This window comes from Sparus aurata, chromosome 7 (assembly GCF_900880675.1).
Source record: "Sparus aurata chromosome 7, fSpaAur1.1, whole genome shotgun sequence".
Taxonomy (NCBI): domain Eukaryota; kingdom Metazoa; phylum Chordata; class Actinopteri; order Spariformes; family Sparidae; genus Sparus; species Sparus aurata.
The window spans coordinates 8,593,345-8,613,700 of record NC_044193.1 but is presented as its reverse complement, the minus strand read 5'-3'; the positions used below and the strand labels follow the sequence as shown (position 1 = coordinate 8,613,700).

The following is a 20,356-nucleotide window of genomic DNA, read 5'->3' as shown; positions in this document are numbered from 1 at the left end:
CAGGTTTCATGTAAAATTTTTTATAAAAATATCACAGGTGTATCAGTGCCTTCACATTTACAGGGAGAAAAAGTTGGCTTGAAGTAAATATCAGAATAATGTTTATTAAAATACTGCACTCGTGGGGTCGAGCGGTACAAGGTCTGCAGAGACTGAGCGCTTGTTTCTCAGGCATGGCTCTAATCTAAAAACACTACATCTTAGTTCGAGAGGCAAAAAACCCAGACACGAGAATGTGAACGCGGTCTGATTCCAGGTCGCTCGCTTTGATTCTCTCATCAGGTAGTCATCAAATACACACAGTGGATGCATCAGTAAAAGCAGCAGTGTGATAAAAATCTGTACGGAAGGATAAATATTTTAATATAATGTTCTGTATCACTTCATCTAATATGAAAATTTTGAACACGTTTCCTCTACAGTAACATCTGTGGAATACCCTGATTCTAAACTCTGTGTCAAATGTTTACAAATACTAACGAGATCATCTCTATGGAAAACAAAAAAAAAGGCAAATCATTCAATTTACAGGGAATGAAATAAAAAGTACAAACACAATCGGGAAAGTTCACCACAAAAAAATGAAAAGACTCACTAATTAATTTTCTAACAGTTCGCTAAAAGGAGAAATTATTATTTGGCGACATTATAATCGGTGCCTGTGCTCTTTTCATTCAAAAGTAAACTCTTTTGCTGTCGTACACATGCTTGAGAGAAAAAGCTCGGTTAAAAGAAAAAGTCTGGTGATATTTATACTTTTATCTTACTGCCCCCAAAAATGCCATCCCATGAAATGACCAAAAACCATCAATAAACAACTTCGAGTGGCGAAGTAGATGAATTTGTCCCTCACTTATGAATTGTTGTCTCAAATAGAACAGCAGGGCCTCGATACTATAGTGATACTGTTTGACAGCAGTAACAATATAGTGGGAGTTTTTCCTTCTTGAAATACCTTAAAGGAGACTGATTATGCTTTTTGTCCTTTTTCCTTTCCTTCAGTGTTTTAAAATCGTTTTTTTGTGCATGTAAAAGGTCTTAAAAGGTCAAAAAACTCCTCTCTCCCACAGAAAGCACTGCTCCTGAACGCCTCGTCAGAAGTCCCGCCTTTAATTCAGTGACTTTGTGACATCAAACTGCGTCACCACGTCACACATTTGCATTTTTTCTGCCTAGGGGCTAGTTTGGCACGTAAAAATCGATTTAGCCCGGCTGCTCTGTTGCTGTTGCTGGGTCAGACATGTGAGAGGCGACCAATCAGAGCAGAGGGGACGCCTTAAAGAGACAGGAGCTAAAACCGAGCTGCAGCACCGGACAGAAGGAGAAAACCGATGTGTTTTTTTCAGTATTAAAGCAGGTAAAGCTATTGTAGTCGTAACGCAAACTAACATTATGAACCTTAAAATGAGCAGAATAAGTCTTCTTTACGCTCTGCTTATTTAACATTATTTAGAAAATGGACATTCAAACAAATATAGTTTCAACAACAACTACAGTTATGTCCACAATCTGATGATGTCACTTATTACTATTGTGCTAACAGTTATTCTACATTAATGTTGATTGGTTGATTATTCTGTGAAAACCTTGAAACTAAAAACTCTTGTCTCTGCCTCCATCTTATTCTTCCTTCTGTGTCACAGAGTTCCATTTTTATCTGAAATGTATCAATGAGCCAAACTGTTGCGCCCGGCTGACATTCTCCTTCATTACAATGAACGTGGGCGCTGCAGTTTATTTTGAGTCCATCCCACATATACCTTACTGCTGCTGTACACACTCACTAGAGCGTGAAATGTGTGTTAATCCGCTGCTGAAAACAGTCCCCCAGCAGAAGTCTGCAAATCTACAGCGCTCAGTGGCTTTTTTACAAAATGATTCAGCCTTTTAAAAAATGTATGCGGCGTATATATCACAGGTTCGTCTGAGAGCCACAGGGAGGGTGTTCAGGAACTGACGATGACATTGTTGCTTTTGGTCTTTTGGGTATTTGTTTGAAGATAAGAGAAGCAGAAAATATCACCAGCCTTATCCTTTATAACCTAAAAATACGATTGTTAAAACACTTGAGGCGAGGGGGGGGGGGGGAGGGAACCACATCTGGAGGACATCTGTCGCAGTCGATGCTGAAACCTAGATAATGGGCTCTATCATGTGTCCACAGAAAGGAGCAGCCGATCTCCGCCATGCTGATTGGTATTGATTGTGACTCACAGTGAGACATCGGCAACTGCTGTCACAACATGGGGGCTTGACAACTGCGGCTCAGATAAAAAGGATGCGATACGGAGGAGGAGGAGGGAGGAGGAGGAGGAGGAGGGGGGGGGGGGGAGAGGGCTTATCATTTCATGGATATCAAAACTAGTCCGCAGCAGGTTAGAATGATAGATTACCCGGCCAACATGCGGCGCAAACCCCGAACACCGTGTGTCGGTTCGCTGTCGTTACACAGGATGATTCAGTTCTCTTCGGCTTGAAGCGGAACAAAGTCACAGTGCAGAGGTGGAGAACCGGGCCTTACAAATCTCATTATTGCTTCCTGTACCTTCTCCGCTCCTCCGTCTCTTGTTATTAGAGAAGGAGACGGTACAATATCCAGCATCCAAATGTGACCCAGTGGCTCGTCCAGCTCAGCTCCGACCACTTCTGGATGGTATGGTGGGTTATATCGTCCTGTGGGGGGCAGCACATGCTATGTGAGCTCGACAGGACAATGCATACGCACAAACCTTTTCCTTATTTATTACCTTTTATAGGCGACACTTTCACAAAAAAAACAGGATCAATCATTCATTTGTTCTCTCTGATCAGACAAGAACAATCTAAAACCTTTCACATGACAGTGCACTTCGCTCCTTTGAGCTATAAATACCGTAGCTTAGGTTACATTCCTACATAGCAATTCACATGCACATATGTCACACAGTGTGCCCGACGTGTACATGGTGTCATTTAAACCGGTCTGTTCTGTACACATGACATATCGCATGCCTCTCCCTCTTGAAAGAGAGATCCCTCCTCTGCTCTTCCTCTCATTTGTTTCCATAATAGGGTTTTTTTGAGGTGTATGCTGTAACGACTGTAAATCCACTTGAGACAAATTTGTGATTCGTAATATAATAATTACTTTACTAAACATAGCACCTTTAATAGCAGTTACTTTTTTTCAAATCACTTCCTAAAACCCAGCTTCTTAATCCGCGTATCATCGTCTTCTTATCGTCTTTTATTGCTCCTCATCTTTTTATTAAGCTCTTCCATTGCTTTAATGTGATTTTTCCTGTTTTATCGCTCTCATTTCTTTTATTTTTATTAATTCATACTGACATTTTGTGTTTGGCATTACTTGTTTTAAGTTCTTAGTCTAGGCTTCCTTGTGTCTGGCAAAGAACCTGAAAAAAGGAGGAAAGGTCTTTACATCAGTGAAACTTTGGTGTCAGATTGCGGTGTCAGCTGTATTGAAGTCTAGGGGAGATGCAACGCACTTAAACCCAACATATCTACGTCGTATGACTTCTGATGAAGAAATGCCTCCCGGAAATGAAAGTACACGCTTCAGAGAGCAGGTTAACGACTGTATTTTTTTCCCATAATGATTGACAGGGCTTATAATATTGTGATCAAACTGGGCCGGTCCCACCGTTTATCACTGGTGAGACTGCATGAGAACAGGAGCCTTTTCCCAGACGAAATAATGTGGATGAAAAAACAAATCATTAACCGACTCTCTGAAGTGTGTTCTTGCATTTTGCTGGAACCATTTCTCCATCAGAAGTCATTCGACGTAGATATGTTGGGTTTTGGTGTGTCTCTCCATGCATCTCCCTCAGACTTTAATACAGCTGTCACCACAGCCTGGCTCCAAAGAAACACCAGGTGACGTAGTGACCCTTCCTTTCTTTTTTAGCTTCCTCAGTGTTTGGTGTTTATTTTGTAATATTGTCTTCCTGAGTTTCCTGTGTTTGCATTGTCTATCAAAGCACTCTATGATTTGTGACATTAGGCTATGTAAGTAAAACTGACTTGACTTGGATAAATGTAACTGTAGACCTTACCTCATCCTCCTCCATGTAGTCCACACTGGAATTGAACACAGAGCCCAGGTACGTCAGGTGGAGTATTGCCAATGCGCTGAACGCTATGTTAATCACATACACCCATAGTCCCTGCAGAGCGAGAGGCAAGGCATCATGAAGACAATGACTCAACATCTCAGACGTCTTTCTAATGGCATATGTGTTGATTAAGCAGATTAGCTGAGTACTACTACTGAATTGTCAGCGTTATGGAGAAATACTTTTAGAATTTGAAACGGGGCTTTAACGTATTTCTGCCTAAAACGCCTTAATGGAACGATCGGCCCCATGTTGCAGTCCATGCAGGCTGCTTCTTCTTGGCATAAATCATTATTCCCACTCCCCGCTGCTCTTGATGTGTGTAACCAATATAACATAAGGGATTTTTTGCTGGGCGCCGTGCCAGTAACCTCCCAAAATACATCAACTGACAGCACCATGGGGGCTGCTGTACTTTAAGTGCCTCTGATGTGTTTTTTTCTTTTTTCTGGCGTTAAAACCTGACGTCCACACTATTTCAGTAACACATGACGTATATCTTTTTTTTTCATGATTAGATAACTTATTGTGTTTTCTAATAGTCTCTTTGCACAGATGTTTGTTATCCTCTCATCATAGGCTAAATAAGTGAGAAAGAATACGAGGAGTTTAGTTTTAATATTTTTTAAATATATGCAGCATAAAAATAGAGAGTGCATCTTCTCTGAATGCTAACTAGGCCAGAAGAGCCACTAGGTAGGCACCCTTTGAGCACCTCCTGCTCTGAGAGGAAGTGCCAGCAATGCCAGCGCAACGGCCATTTGCACAAATAAAATAGTTGGAAGAAAACCAGAATATGCACATAACAAAACACCACGGGCCCGTGGTGCGAATGGAGGCGTCTGTTTGTGCAGCATGATGCATTAGTAGATCATGCATAAAAAAAAAAATGTTGTTAAATGACTACAACTAAGAGGAATCAAAATATAAAAACAAACTCTTCATGCTGAGCTCCAGCGGCGTACTTAGCGCACATATTTCGACACGTGTGAGTTGTATTGATCTTCTCATCCAACTCTCGGCAAAAAAGCAATTAAAAAACCTATTTTTTTTAAAAATGTTTCTAACTCTTTCTTTAATAATCAAAGCTGTGGAGCCCACTGCTGATCTCAAATGAAACAAAGAGTAGGAAGAGAACGGTGCATATTACCTTTTTGTTCCTGTGAGTGCAGTTTGGCTGACATTTCTTTGACAGTACACAGGCATTGAAAATGGCTGCGAGCCTCTTCCGCAACACTGAAACACAAAACAAGACCAAAGCATTAAAAAAAATGAAGCCAGAGGAAGACTTCCTTTCCCGGCCATAAGAGGTAAATTACGGGCACTGCAGTGAACAGAAGCAGAGTGTTATAGCGGGGTGCAATCAACCATTACTGCAGAGCTGAGCACCTTCTCTAAATGGGAAGGTTCTAATGTGGAAAAGAGACAAACATTAGGCTGACTCACCGTGCTCAATGTACGTAATGAACCCGAGAGATATGAGCACTGCACCCAGATGAAAACTCAAACCCTACCAGACACAGGAGTTAGAATCAAAACAATCCACTTGTTCAAACAGACACACGGTATGAGGCATCGTGGCTCATGTTTCGGACGTCCACATGGTACTCACATGCAGGAGGGCGCTGGCCGTGTACGTCACCATGATGGCAGAGAACGTCCCGAATTTGAGAGCGCTCTTAAAAACATCTGCGAGATGAGAGCATCAGCTTGCATGAGAGCTTCTGTTTGAATGAGTCATTATCATGCCGTTCATAATGACAACGAAAAACAGGAACAGCTGCCGCCGTCGAGCAATCGCTGTAAACATTGTCACTCACAGGTGTTCAGGAAGCGAGACATCGGCAGGTTCCATGACGTTACCACCTCCACCATCGACCGGGGGAACTCTATATTCAGCGGCTTGGATACAGCCATATCCCTACAAAACAACAGATTAAAGGAGAAGTTCACGAAAAGATTTTAAATGCAGTCATTATCTACCCACCCCATGCCGATGGAAAGTTGGGTGGGGCTCCGTAGTCCATAAAACATTTCTGGAGCTCCACAGCAAAAACAATGTTGTAGCATTCTCCTAATTAGATGAAATAGCTGAAGACTTGTTTTTAAACAACACGTAAGATGGCTCCGCACAGCTTGTCCAGAGCTATCCCAGTCTCTGGAAGCCCATAGATCATGACGTATTTTCAGCTGGACCTGAAAATATGTCATTTACACCCCCGTTAAAGCTGAAATCTTCACTGTAGCTGCCGAGCTAAAAGCGTTGCATTTTGTGCAAGTGCACATCCTGTTAGAAGTGGGTGCATGAGCTCAACTTTGACCAGCTGTATGGAGCCATTTTAAAGTCTTTTTCGGTTGTTTTTTCACTTTTTTAGAAGTACAATTTGTAAGAATTTCAGTTCAAAACATGATGATCAACACAATGCGAAGAAATAACAGTTCTGACGTATTGTGTTAAAGCGGTATCTACTGATGTTAGCCTGCTAACCAGAACCACCAAAAACCGCTTTCTCACAGAAATGCAAAGCTCCTGTGTACTTCTACTGCCAGTAGTGTAAACACCACCCTGGTAGTCCAGCTAGCTGCACAGCTAACTGAGCTAACAAGCTAACATAAGCTCAGTAATGGATGTTTCAACTAAAAAAACATTCATCAGAAGTTAGCACTCTGGTGCTGCTCTCATTGCATAATGATGTTTTGGGAGTATAAATAAGAGGTGGCCAATTCCCACGTATTGCACCTTTAAAACAAGTCCCCATCTGCTTCACTTGTTTAGGAGAATGCTGTAAAATTGTTTTGCTGTGAGGCTCCAGAAATGTTTGTGGACTACGAAACTTCACCAACTTTCCATCTGCATACGAGCGAGTAGCTAATGACTGAATTTTCATTTTTAGGTGAACTTATCCTTTAAAAATGTGAATACAAAGATGCATACTACATATTAATGCTACGGATGCAATTCTGACCATTTGAGGTTGTCTTTCTCCTCGGTGAAGCCCGCTCCAGCCAGAGTCGCAGTGGTCTCGCTCAAATAACCAACAAAGTAATTGCTGAAGTGGAAAGACATTGTGTTCTCATATGCCAGCAACCACCTAATGCAACGACATCGAAATAAAGGAGAAGAAAAAGACGGACGTTACACTCAAATATCAGTTTAGACCGCGCTGAATCAATTAATCATTATGCAAAATTTAAAAGACATACTTCGCCGGTGTACCTCTGAGAAGCAAAAGAACAGAGAGAGAAGGTGAGGCGGTTAATGTTACTGAGCTATTAAATACACATTAATGTTTTACTGACTTGCCGTGTGATGAACTACACCTCGCCACAAGATGACGACGGTAAATGAGAGGGTGAGACGGGTGTCCCCGGCACACATGTGGCTGCATGAAGAGGGGGAATAAGGTGGAAACATGCTTGGAGGTAAAGGTGTTGGATGAGCGGTAAACATGAAATCTATCAAAGGGGCTCTGTGGAACTTGTGTGTCGTGCTGGAAGTCATTTCTACACTAACGTGAGCTGGTGCTGCTCTGTGTTAGTGGAGCAGAGGGGGGCACAAAGATGAGGCATTAGAGGACGTGCAGAAAGTCACGTTCTTTGGACTGCTGTGAAAAAAATCCTCTGCAAAGAAATCCACAGTCCAGCCGCATCACACAACTTAAACAAATCCTCCACAGGCTTGTGTAGGCGGCCGAGAGAGACGGGGAAGGTGTCATTTTTGACACCACGTTACAATCTGCTAACATGTGCCCAAATAAAAGAGCTTATCATACATGTAAACTAATCCTAATCGTTACACAGAGCCCCTTTTAAAGACCAAAACAAAAAACAGAGGGGGTGCCCACGACGTGAGCTGGAAAGTTTATTACCTGATCTTCCTCCTCTTTTTGCTGTAAACAAAAGCAGAGAGTAGAAGAAGAGAAATTAAGCCGTGAGCGGTCCCAGGCTGCGGACAAACGGGGAGTTTGATTTTGTTTACAAGCACCTCTGTATTCTGCTCACCTTCGTAGCAGCTTGTCTCCGTAGACCGGTATGAAGTAAGGGAATAGGTAGGGCGCCACACAGTTGGATATAACGAGGCAGACCTGGCTCTTCACCCAGCTAACAGACACTTTTAAAAGCCAGGAAAAGCTCTGAGTAGAGAGAAGAAAAGAGCCAAAGATTTCAACAGTTAGCGGATAAATCTTTTTAAATAATCCTCACCCCCACCATCTTCAATTCTTAAGAGATACCGTATCACGCTTACCAGCTTACGGCCCTCTAAAGCTTCTTTGTAGCTGTTGAAGCTGATCCAGGGACCAAAGATAACCGTGCCAACGAAGTAAATGTAGCCCATGAACTCGATGGGCGAGGGGACGCTGGCCACGACGCCTCTGTCCAGGTCGAAGGCCAGAGAGATGGCTTTCATGGCGACCACCATCTGTGAACCTGGACGACAGAAGCAGCACGTGAACAGTCACTCCATTCCAACATAAGAGCATCATCAGTCACATTTTAATGCTTTTACTTCTGCAGTGATGTGTCAAATGTTGCTGCCTGGCTCACCTCTCATCTTGTGCCAGTTTGTGGTGTCCATCATGTGCAGCTCTCTGAGAAAATCGGATAAGAACAGTTTCAGTCTGGATGTTTTTCTCACCACAAAACTCATCAGTCGTCCGACCGACGTTGAGAAGTGTTCACATCAAACTTCACATCAGACTCTCTCTCTCACCCCAGCAGCAGGTAGATGAGCACAGTGATGGAGAGGAAGGTGCCCCGGATGGTGGAGTGGCGGCACAGGAAGAGGAAGAGGTAGCAGAGAAGGCTGAGGAGGACCACCCAGATCATATGGAGCTCAAAGAACAGGTAGAGGGTGTAGAAACCTCCCGCCACCGTTCCCAGGTGTTTCACGAACGAGGGGAGGCCTGACGTTGTGAGAAAAGAAAAAGGCAGATAACAGATAGTACAGGAGATTATGATGACGCAGGCTATGTGAAGGGCAGATAACACTGAGCGGGCACAAAAACAACTGGACTCTCACCCAACATCCAGAGAAGCCGACACAGCAGGCAGATAACCAGCAGCTGCCATACCTGCTCGAGGCCCTGCTGAGCTGTAGGCAGCAGGCAGCCATGAGCGAGCTCCTGGAAAAACTTCTGCCGGCTGAACGCTCCCATCACCGCACTTAGAAACAGAGGGGAGAGCCGGGCGATTTTACAACAGCAGCACAAAATGGAATCTTTCAGGATATATCTGAATGTCTATGGCTGCAGAAACAACATACTGTGCGTGAACTGCTGCACCTAAAGGAACAGTTCAAAGAAAAATTGCAATTCAGACATCATCTGCTCACCCAGAGGCTGCTGGAGAGTTGTTTTTAAAGGTGCAAATATATATATTAAATATGTATGATGCCACAAAGTGCTAACTTATTTTTAATGTATTCTGTTTATACATCCGTGACTGTACCAAGGGCGTGTTGGTGTTTACGCCACTGACACAGGAGCTTTGGATCGCTCGGAGAATACGGTTTTCTGGGCTTGGAGCTAGCTAGTTAGCATGCTAACTTCAACACAATACATAGACGTTTTCTGACATATCGTCATTCTCCATACAGCTCGTCCGGCTTAATCCACAAGTCTCTAGAAGCCCTGAGATTCCAAATTGATTTGAAAAAACACTGGGCATGCTGATTCTTCTAGCTTAGCTGCTACGATGAAGATTTCATCTTAAATTTGGCAATTTGGGATCTTCAGGCTTTCGGAGAATTACGGTGGACGAGCTGAATGGCGCCATTTTTCGGGATGTTTTTAAACATTTTAAAACAGGTCCCCGCGTCCAGAAATGCTTTGTGGACAACAACACCCAACTTTCCATCTGCATGGAAGTGAATGGATGATTACTGAATTTTCATTTTTTTTGGGTGAACTTATCCTTTTAGCACACATGGCACCTCAGACTTCAAATCCCAGCATGCACTGCAGGCTCACTACACATCTGTGCAAATCCATGCAATAGCCCTTAAGAGTTTCAGTGGTCAAAATCAAATATCTTGATAATAACATTTAATATCCAAGTGAGAATTTCATTCTGTGACAAATGCTTCCAACTGGATCTGTAGGCATGCTGCTGATGTGTCAGAGTGAAACCTGAGGATGTGAGAGAGGACCTGTCACAGTAAAACAGCCTTCAGCGTTGGAGGCTTGACTTCTTATTTAAAGGCAGTAAGAGGAATAATAAGACACTAGCTCTCCTGCACGGCATGCTCCCTCCGCAATGCAGTCGACCAAAGGGGGGGATGAGTTGACTCACAGCTGCCTTCCTTCCAGCAGCAGCACAGTGTGTTCAGGGAGCGAGACATCTTGGATTTATGAATGCGGGGGGAAGCAGCTAAAAGGTCGCTAACCTTGCTTCACCTCGCCAGTGGGATTTACAGTTTGTCTACCGACGTATCGTACTTGAGTGCTGCCCCCCTCCCCTGCCCCCCACGCAGGAAGCAACCAACCGGACGCCCCGGGCATGTCAGTTTGTTTCCAGGGGTTAACTCACCCTCTCAGAGCCGCAGCTGGAGCTTCCTTCCCCGGTGTTTTCTCACCCGGCTGCCTTCCCGTCCGGACGCGGTCAGTGGACTCGTTGTGCCGCCGCTGTGTTTTTTAAGCACACTCGGTCCAGATGCTGCTTGTCTGGATGACTCCCATTGTCACAGCATCAGCACCACTCGCCTGTCATCTCGGCAGCGAGGCGGACAAGTATCAGCCAATCTGCTGGTTCAGGTTCGGGCACGTCGGCCAATCGCAGCCGTCGTTCGCTGTGAGTGACAGCCGATGCGTCCAATCGGAACCCTCTCCCACCATTACCCGGTAGCTTCTGACCAATGGGGTGCGTACAGCGTGCAGATGGAGTCAGACTGGACTCTCATCTGGGCTGCAAGAGGGTTTGAAAGAATGAACTGTGGATATGACAAATACAACCAATGCAGATATCAACCTAGTTCTTCTTTAGAAAGGATTCAAAACCATATAGATTCTAAGTGATATTTATCCCTCATGCGATTGATAAAAAATAATAAAAAAGATTTACTCAAACCACATTTAGTTAAAAAAAAAAAAAAGGTAGCATGTCGAAAAACCACCTTACAAAACCTATATATTATTATTTTCAACTTTCAGTCAACAGTCCTGATAATAAAATACCAAATATTAATTAATTTTCAGGATTTTAACCCTTTAAATACCAGTTTGATTACATGATGTCACTGTTTTCGTTTTAAATGAAAAAAAAAAAAAAAGAAAACATTTTATTTTCCTTATACTTAATATACAGTCTTTTTCTGGCATTTATTGACATGGAAAGTTAATTTGGAATAAATGTGTTTCTTTTATGAGTTGCATAAGGGTTTATTTTTATTATGAGGCAAAGCCTCCCATAGGACACAATGCATATGGTATGTATTTGGCTTATGGGCTAAAATAAAGGTGAACTGCCCCGTCTGGTGAAACTATATGCATTTTTTAATTTCAAAAACTCATCCAGGACCTAAGAATGAAAGCCTGATAACATGGGCTGCATGATTTTATGCTGTAAGTACTGTACAATGTTTTAGTTGTCTGTCTGTAATACACTGTCTATATTACAGACATATTACATGAGCTGAGGTTGGAACTTAAAAGAAAAAAAGGAAATCAACACCTTTGCAAAAATGTAATCAACAAACAGCCAAAAAGATTTGAAAAATAAAAGTAAAAAAACAAAATTAAAAAGTAAAATTTTACAAAATATTTAAGTTATGATTTTGTTAATATGTTTTAACCACAGTTCTGTTTAGTGAGCTTGTTAAACAGCTAAACTGTATTTTTATATAATTCTAGCAATAAGTTGTACTGTTATTATGATTTGGAGCTTTTGGAGAGGATACAAACTCAGAAATAAAGAACAAGTCCCCATCTACTTAATTCAATTCTGCAATGCTGTTTTGCTGTGAATGACTACAAAACCTGACTCTCCATCACCATAGCGATGAGTAGGTAATGACTTAACTTTCATTTTTTGTTGAACTTTGATGCTTAAAACATGTACTAATGCTTTATAAATTAATTATCCATTGACCTTCACAACCTGGCAACCTTGGGTTCCCTTTGGCTGTTGTTTCTCCTCCTTTTTTAGACAAAGGTTAATGGGTTTTCCGTCTTAATAATTAACCAGTTTTGAAGTCAGACATGTTAAAAAGTCACTGATAAAGGGTCATGACTTCCACCCTGTGTGTACAGCATCAAAGGTGCTAAATAAAAAGGGTCAAACCTTCTGTTAACCATCAAGTCTGAACTTCGAAGTAATTATTTTGGTTTGCTGACGGCATTTAAACATCTACTAGAGGAATTTATCACAACCTGGCAACCCAAAAGTTGCACTTATGAAACGTTTGTATTTATCCAATTAAGCATTAATAAATTATCTAATTTAGCTTCATGGTGACAGTTTAAAGGGTGTCTTACTAGGATAATAAAAGCAGTAAGAAAATATTAATCATCTTCACCCTTAAATAATCATTAAATCCATATAAATCTTGATCTAACTTTGATTATATGTAGGTCTGTACGATAGGCAACATCCTCATTTTATTTTAATTCTTAACAATGGTGTAGTAGACGAGGTAAAAGCACCCTTTATTTACAACAATCAAATGTAGTGACAAAGAGGTCCGACAAATGAAGGCATGAAGGCACCTCGCTGTTATTGTGCTGTGGCCTTTTTTCCTGCAACAGGATTGTATCGCAGCTCGCAGAACAAGCTGGCCTTTTTAATGCAATGTGACACACCGATAAGAGGTCGGTCCAAGACAGGCAGGCAGACAGTTTTGGGTCAATTTATCAATCGCTCTAGTGCCAACGTCAGGACAAATCTGACAAATCTTTTTGGGCCCGTAAATCCAGAACCTTTTGGCCGAAGAAGCAAAATAACTCAAGTCAAAAAAGGAGGCCAGCAAACGGCGTTTTCATTTTGTTACTGTATGTTTTGGTATGTGCAATTGTACAGATCGTTTCTTTCATCTTTCTTGTTACTGTGTACGAATGAAAATCTGATATAGACAGAGTGAAGTTTGAATGAACTGTGTTACACCTGCACATGCAATGACTGATGAGTAATAGGTCGTTTTTGCGTTTCTTTAACTCGCCATGGCAACGCTTATCATCTGTGATTTTGTGTGGTTTGAATTAAAAGCTTTAATGTCAGGTGTTTTCAGATCTAAATGCTATAAAGATAGCGTAGACATGAGACAAAGAAAACATTTTTTAAAATTTATTGGTGTGAAATCGTCATCAACTGACTGTAGTGACCAAAACGGACATAAAGTTGATTTAAAGAAATACACAAAGACAGGATTACCAGCGAGCTGATACATTAACAAAGATTTTTGCACTTGAAGCTTCAAAGTGAGCAAGTGTTTAATCTAATTATGTCGTGTTAATGTACTGCAGGTTATAGCAGGTTAGATTCCTGATGTTATGGGGAAAAACAAGTCTCTTAAAAAAGGAAGTTTTCCCACTCAGTACATCACTCTGATTTCTTCCTCTTGCACATTAAAGTACAAACAAGTAAACAAAAAAATCTCATATGTACCTATCACAAATACTGGAATTACCACAGTGTTAGTATACATGGGAGGAAAACACAACTTTTATAATGTAAAACAAAGAAAAAAGCATATGTGGTTCCCGAGGTAGATAGAAAACAGACATGATGCTGTACAATATACGGTCATGACATCATTCATAGCAATGTGCTTTACTTTGCTGACAGACTAAACTGATTTTTACCCCACAAATGGCCGAGAACATAATTAAGCCTGCAGTCTAAATTCAATTCAGGCAAGTTAGATATACTCATAAGAGCAGAACTACATTAAGTTAAACTGTTACAGGTTAAATCTTTAAAATATGTCCACAGAGAGAGAACTTAGTAGCAGCAGCAGGTGAAAACTGAGTGTAGAGACAGAATATTTTCACATTTTCCTGTGAATTGAGGATTAATTTTGACCAAATCAGAGGTGAATGTGGAAAGACAAATCAAGACTGTGTTGGTATCTAGTTTCTGTGGAGTTTGAATGAACCGTGTTTTAAGATGAGTTAACAATGCAATTCAGCTTGTTTTAGTTCAGCAAAAGACAGAAACTGAATTTGGAGGGTGAACGGTTGCATTTTTTCTGTTTAGCAAGGAAAATAAGTGTAACATGTTTTCCTTTCCAGAATATTGCCTCTTGCTGGTACAATCATGGACATAACATATTAAAATCCCAACACAGCTTCAGTGGCGGACCTCCATTCATTCCTGTGAAAGATGCCTGCATTGTGCGTCTCAAGTAGCGTATGCACTAGAGACTTTCGTCTACAGAGCCAGATAACTTGAAAAGAGGTTGAATGATTTCATCTGACTGCTGTTTTTTAGACTTTTCAAATGATATCGGACCTAGTGGCTCAAATTTTGAGGAGTCATTCCATGGGAGAAGTGACACTCTTTCACAATGCAAGTCTTTTTCTGCCACAGTGAAGCAGTAATGTTGTAATTGCATGGTTTGGCTACTACAAAAGTTGACTTCAAAGCCTGGCACTCTTACTGGAGGCTTAGGTACGATGCTAACTTCAGTAGACATCTCTAGAACACAGTACATAGACGTCTTTGACAAAACGTCAACACTGTTGTTTCACCAGATTCTGTTGATAATTTTGTTTGTTTAACACTAAAATTCTGACCATATCTTAAAAACTGTTCTTTTAAAGAAGTCGGCAGCAATACATTCACAGTGTATTCACATAAAACATGGGAAGATTAAACAAAATGTGACATCTGCCATACAGGTGGCAAGAGTGTTGCATACTGACAGTAGAATGAGCCCAAATTAGCTAAAATTTTAGCTTTAGTATCTTTCAAACACTCTTATGTGTCTGCAGAAATGTCCTTTTAGCTTCAAATCCCAAATCTCAGTATAAGCAGTAGTGACATGTGAAACATAATAGCTGAGGGGACAGTTAAATCGTAGTGACAAATATAAAGGACTCATTCACTGTTTTTTTTTTTTAAGTCATGCATATTCACCAACTGTTCAGATCAGAGCATGATCTCCAGGTCATAAGCAGCTCTTTCCCCTTTGATGTGCTGTGCAACTGTTGCCTGACTCGGGGGAATCAGTGGCAGCTCGCATGGCTCCTCCTTTACAACATCCTCAATCTTAACAGCTCTTGGTTTGCTTAAAATATATTCATAGTTTCTTTTAACCTCGAGAAATGCTGAGGTGAGGAACTGTGGTGAAAACATCTTTAATGAAGACGTGAGCTCTGGGAGATGTGGGAGATGGGGCTGAACAAAGTTTGCAGGGTAGTTGGTCCTCGAGCGCCTGGGCACTGGCGGGGCTGGACGTGGCACAGAGAAAGGTTTTTTAAATACCGGTACAGGGATTTCTGTTAAGATCCTTGTGTGTGAGGCTGGGGGTAGGGCATTATGGGTCTTGGGTAAAGGGGCGCGGGTTTGTGGTGCAGACCAAGGAGTCTGTATGGTAGTCGTCGGCAAATGTGTTATAGTCATGGTGCATTGGGCACCACCATCCAGGTCAGCAGTCTGATCGGGCTCTGGCTTCACCCACTGAGTGTTTTCGGCCATCCCATCACCGTCTAAATCTTTGCAGGATTCCTCAACGATGTAAGAATCCTGTTCAGACTCAGTCTGTGGCACATACAAAATGTGGTTATGGCGTTGACAGAAGAGCACACCACACTTTTGGCACTTCCTGCCATCTTTGACATGCAGCAGTTTATGTCTCTTGAGGTTTTGACTTGTATTGAAAGATCGATCACACATGTTGCACGCAAAGGAATACTCGTGGCTACACTGGTGCTCAGTGAAATCTGTATGTTTTGTGAAAAGCTTTCCACAATGTTCACAGATAAAGGACTGTGGTTCTTCATGCAGCTGTTTGTGTCTGACAAGCTGCGATGGAGTGGTGAAGCTCTGGTCGCACAGCTCACACTGATACCCACCTGCTGGTTTAAATACAGATTTCAGAAGCAGAGTGGGAATCATTTTGTTTATATCTGGGAGTCCTGCTGGTAATCTCAATGATGGTGATGCCTTGTTTGGACTCGATGTTGTTTCTGATGTGACTGTTTTGTTTTCAGTTTCGTCATCTTCAGTCTTTGTTTCTTTTTCCTGCACACACAGAAAATATCCCCAAAGTAAACTTTTACGCCTTCTTAACACACACAAAAATAAAATCAATTGATTTAATGTTTTCTATAAGCAAAAAATAAATGCATAAATTCCATGTTCTGGATGCTACCTCTATCACTGATGGAGATAGTGGCATATGGATGTCATCAGGAGAATCAGCTCTGGGTGGAGTTGTCTGTTCTTCTGCTTCCTCGCTGGCTTTACGGCGCCGCTTTTTACTTCGACCACAAATCCTACGAAAAAATCAAAGGAACCGATGTAAATACACACTGAATATGTCACATATATCTCTTTGTCGAAGCAGCATAGGAAAGGTTCAATAAGGCACAATAAAGCATAAATAGAGCATTAACAACTCGATGTGTTAGAGATTGTGATGGCCACAGCTGTGGCCACACAGCCATGACACAGTGGTAACCCCCTGCACCTACACTATCACACTATTTGTTTCTATAACTAAGTTAGCTGTATTTTGTTTATGCAGATTATATATTCAATTAAGTTGGTTTATATTAGTTTAACATTAAGTATTGAAATAAATCACACACAGGGTTTTGGTTTCATACAACACACTTTATTATTTGACAGTACATTGGTTTTCTATTTGAGCACGCACATTTAGTTAGCTTTTATACAGTCTTTGTTTCAGTATTGTTTTCTGATTTCTTTTTTTTTTTGTTTGAGTTACCGGTGCTGTTGGGGATGCTGCTGGGATCCTCCAGGCGAAAGGATCCGCCCCCACAAGCTCGGCCATTTTATAGCAGGCATTGCTAATTGGGCCAACCCAAGGGCCGGTGTACCATGGGGGGGAGATTTAATGCTTTAGTTATTTTTATTAATTTTCTTAGACGATCAGTAATTTCATTTAGTTTGGTTAGATATAGATTGTTTATTCCAATGAGTTAATTTTCCTGATCGGCTTTGTTTGTAAGTTAGCGTTTGTTTTTTGTGTTCAGTGTTTAAGTTAACCCCTCTTGTGATCATTAAGAGGTCTGTTTAAGTCTGGTTTGTCTTCTGTCAGTTTGTTCAGTTGACTTTTGTACAGTTCTGTTAATTTGACCTCTTTTATGGGCCCAGTCCTTTATTATTTTCATTGGAGAAATTCTGTTACCTTATGGTTTGGGTAAATAAAACCCCTTTTTTTGAAGTTACTACCTGTTGTCCTCATTGCCGACTGACTAGGTCCCTCACAGAGATATTAGTGCATAATGTTAACTTGTTTTATATGGCAGGAAACCTCACACACAATGACTGAGAATCCTAGTCTTTCAACTTTATGCCACGTTATCTTGAGGCAACAGGGGCAGTTTGCGATGGTTCACGGGGCTCACTGAACCCCCTAGTGGCCGAGCGAACAATGCATTTAGGGTGTCGTGCCAAAACTGATTTTATTGAACAGCACATATGACTAGAGCTGCTTTACACTAGATCAAACGATCATAAAGTGCAAACACACAAATTAGATACCTGGGGTGCCAGCAAAGGTATGTCTCTGTGAAGCTTACGTTTATTGTGGCCAGATGATCACAACTGGAGCTAAAGAAGTGTAATCAGGCATGACATGTAGCCTATGTGCTTAAAATTTAAGACAATACTATTATTGGTTTGGTCTCTGTTTGGAAACTAAATTTATAGGTGGGTTAAATATAGAAATGATCTCTTTTGCAATCACCCCTATAACTCTGCATTTTACCAGTTGAAAATATCTTTAAAGCGGACAGCAAGAGTAGTTGGTGGACGATAATTTTTTCTGCTCTGGAGAAATGCTTTATATCTGGTTTGCTATCAGGCTTTGTGGTTTGTGCGAGTTTGATTTCTATGGCAATTATCTAAATATTCCATCACTCATTGGGCATATTAGCCAGGAAATGAAAAATGCACCTGATGTTATCATAATTACCTCCTATCTTAAAGTTCAAATTGTGCCTTCAACTACCACAAAAACAGGGCTGTCATTATCAGTTGGTTTGTAAATGTTTTTCTTGAGCCTGCCGACAAACTGTCGGAAAATGTGATATACAAAAGTGTTTCCCATTACAATGTGTTAAATGAGCACCATGTAGTTTTGGAGAGGAAAAAAATGTTACACTGCAACAATTCAATATTTATATTATTAGATAAATAGTACAGTTAAACAGTATGAAATTGTGTTGTTCTTCAAGGTCAGTTTGATTTTTTTGTTTATTCAATCATGAGTCAGTTTGTTCATTGATGTTGATGAAGGTTTTCAGTCATCCAGGTCATGCTAATTCTTAGAGCTGTATCGTTCGGCAACCGGACTTGTTTCAGATACTTGAAGAGGTTTCACCTCTCATCCAAAAGGCTTCTTCAGTTATAACTACCTGGAGGTGAGTTGCAGGCTTTTAAACACAGTGTGGGAGTGTCCTTACAGAGTCATTAAAGACAATGTCAGCTCTGAGTTTCAGAGTTGTTCAAGAGTCTTCCAGAAACTGAAACCAGTCCAGTTGCTTGTGAAGGAGCACTTGCAATTTGTTTATCTACGCATAAATAAAATGTGCTTCCCAAAACCATATAGTGCCCCTTTAAACCTACTTATTTGTATTCAAGAGAGATAGCAAATCACTACGATCAAGAAGCTGAAACCAGAGAATGTTGGTCATTTTTGCTTGGGGAAAAAAAAATATCACTGAAGACATGAATTATTGATTAAAATAACAACTTTCTGGCAGTTGACTAGACAGCTAAGCAGTAATTGCTTCAGTTGTGCATGAAAACAAATGTTTTGTGGTCACGTTACTAAATAAGACGAGCAGTGAGTCTTGGGTGGGTAATAACACAAGAGTAAAAATAGTACGTTTTTAAAAATGATCACTTATATGTACAAGGCTGTTCTGGATGATTTATTTAGTGTTTTGTTGGTGCAGCTGGTTTGCTAGCTAGCCGGTACGCTAAGTTGCTACCCCAGTTTCTGGCGCTCATGTGTTACGATGTAACGTTTGGCACAAACTGGGGGCTAGCGCACTAGCTAACTAGCTAGCTACATACAATAACAACATCAAGTATGCACTCGCCGATGATATCTTTACTCAGTTATCTAGCTAAAAACATTTATGTTTATTTCTTACCCTTCCCCTCTTTTCTTGTAGCCGGTGCTTTGTTTGTGGTATGTGAACACCGAAGGCACAAAGTCGGGACTGTTGATATCCATGGACGGTTGTCCTGTAATCAGAAAAGACAAAAACGTTTTTAATCAACTTCAAAGTGAACTAGCTCACGTTAAACCTCACTTTCCACCAAGTCTTGCCAACTCAATGGATAGCTCAGCGTGTTGTTATGGCATGTGGAAAAACGAAAGCAGTAGTTTTCCAACCTGCTATAAAATGAGCGCCACAAATACGAGCATCTCGTGCGAGGTCCTCGACGCTGCCGTTCACCTTTTGGATTGCTTGTAGCCATAATATTCTCCGGTTGGCCTGAAACGTCCGATATCCAAATGGTATTGTGAAAAATTTGAGCTTGCTAAGGTGTACTTTTTCATTTCCGCAGCCAGACACGCAACAGACCGACATTTTCCTTAAACATGTGTGGGTTTCAGTGTTTAGCTTCGGATAGGGAAGTTAACAGGAGCAACAACAAACTCTGACTTCCGTTGCTAAGATGCGCGCGCATCCTGGTTTGTTGCGACAGTTCGTGTCGTTGGCACAGTGACCACCGTAACGCGGCTCACTGAGGACACCTGCTGGACGGCGTTACAACACATTCTGTGACCCATCAGATTCAGTCACCACAGCAACAGAGAGGATCACTAATTTTGACAGCAGTGACTTGAATTATATTCTTTGAACATGTAAAAACAAAAGAAAATAAACAGTAAGAAAGCTTTTAGGCAATAAAAGTAAAAAAGCACGATCATCTATACAAGAAATTCTCAAAAAGAACAAATTCTTCAGAATCATCAGAATCACAATCAGAATCAGTATTCCTTTATTGTCCCACAAACGGGGAAATTTGTTTGCGACAGCTGCCAAAGGACAGAATATTACCATAAAAAACTAATAACGATAGTAAAAAATAAACGATAT

At 41.1% G+C, this 20,356-nt stretch overlaps 2 protein-coding genes across 3 annotated transcripts; both read right to left on the bottom strand.

Moving 5' to 3' along the window:
* LOC115584925 (protein-serine O-palmitoleoyltransferase porcupine) lies at nucleotides 1-10,863 on the bottom strand. The gene is made up of 15 exons (XM_030422870.1): nucleotides 10,644-10,863; nucleotides 9,136-9,278; nucleotides 8,827-9,019; nucleotides 8,661-8,704; nucleotides 8,362-8,543; nucleotides 8,118-8,248; nucleotides 7,985-8,005; nucleotides 7,320-7,334; nucleotides 7,082-7,207; nucleotides 5,936-6,036; nucleotides 5,728-5,804; nucleotides 5,562-5,625; nucleotides 5,266-5,351; nucleotides 4,056-4,166; nucleotides 1-2,673 (listed from the first exon to the last, which is right to left on the bottom strand). Exons 2-15 carry the CDS (start codon nucleotides 9,269-9,271, stop codon nucleotides 2,572-2,574), a joined length of 1,389 nt encoding a protein of 462 aa, XP_030278730.1. The 5' UTR covers nucleotides 9,272-9,278; nucleotides 10,644-10,863; the 3' UTR covers nucleotides 1-2,571.
* Nucleotides 10,864-13,376: 2,513 nt separating this feature from the next.
* On the bottom strand, nucleotides 13,377-19,936 carry LOC115585826 (zinc finger protein 253-like). 2 transcript variants are annotated; one of them, XM_030424483.1, is made up of 5 exons: nucleotides 19,645-19,936; nucleotides 19,400-19,493; nucleotides 16,423-16,546; nucleotides 15,845-16,292; nucleotides 13,377-15,558 (listed from the first exon to the last, which is right to left on the bottom strand). In XM_030424483.1, coding segments are annotated over exons 1-5 (867 nt in total). In that variant the 5' UTR covers nucleotides 19,844-19,936; the 3' UTR covers nucleotides 13,377-15,556. The 2 variants fall into 2 exon arrangements, with proteins under 2 accessions (XP_030280343.1, XP_030280342.1); XM_030424482.1 differs by having other exon boundaries at nucleotides 13,377-16,292.
* Nucleotides 19,937-20,356: the final 420 nt, after the last annotated feature.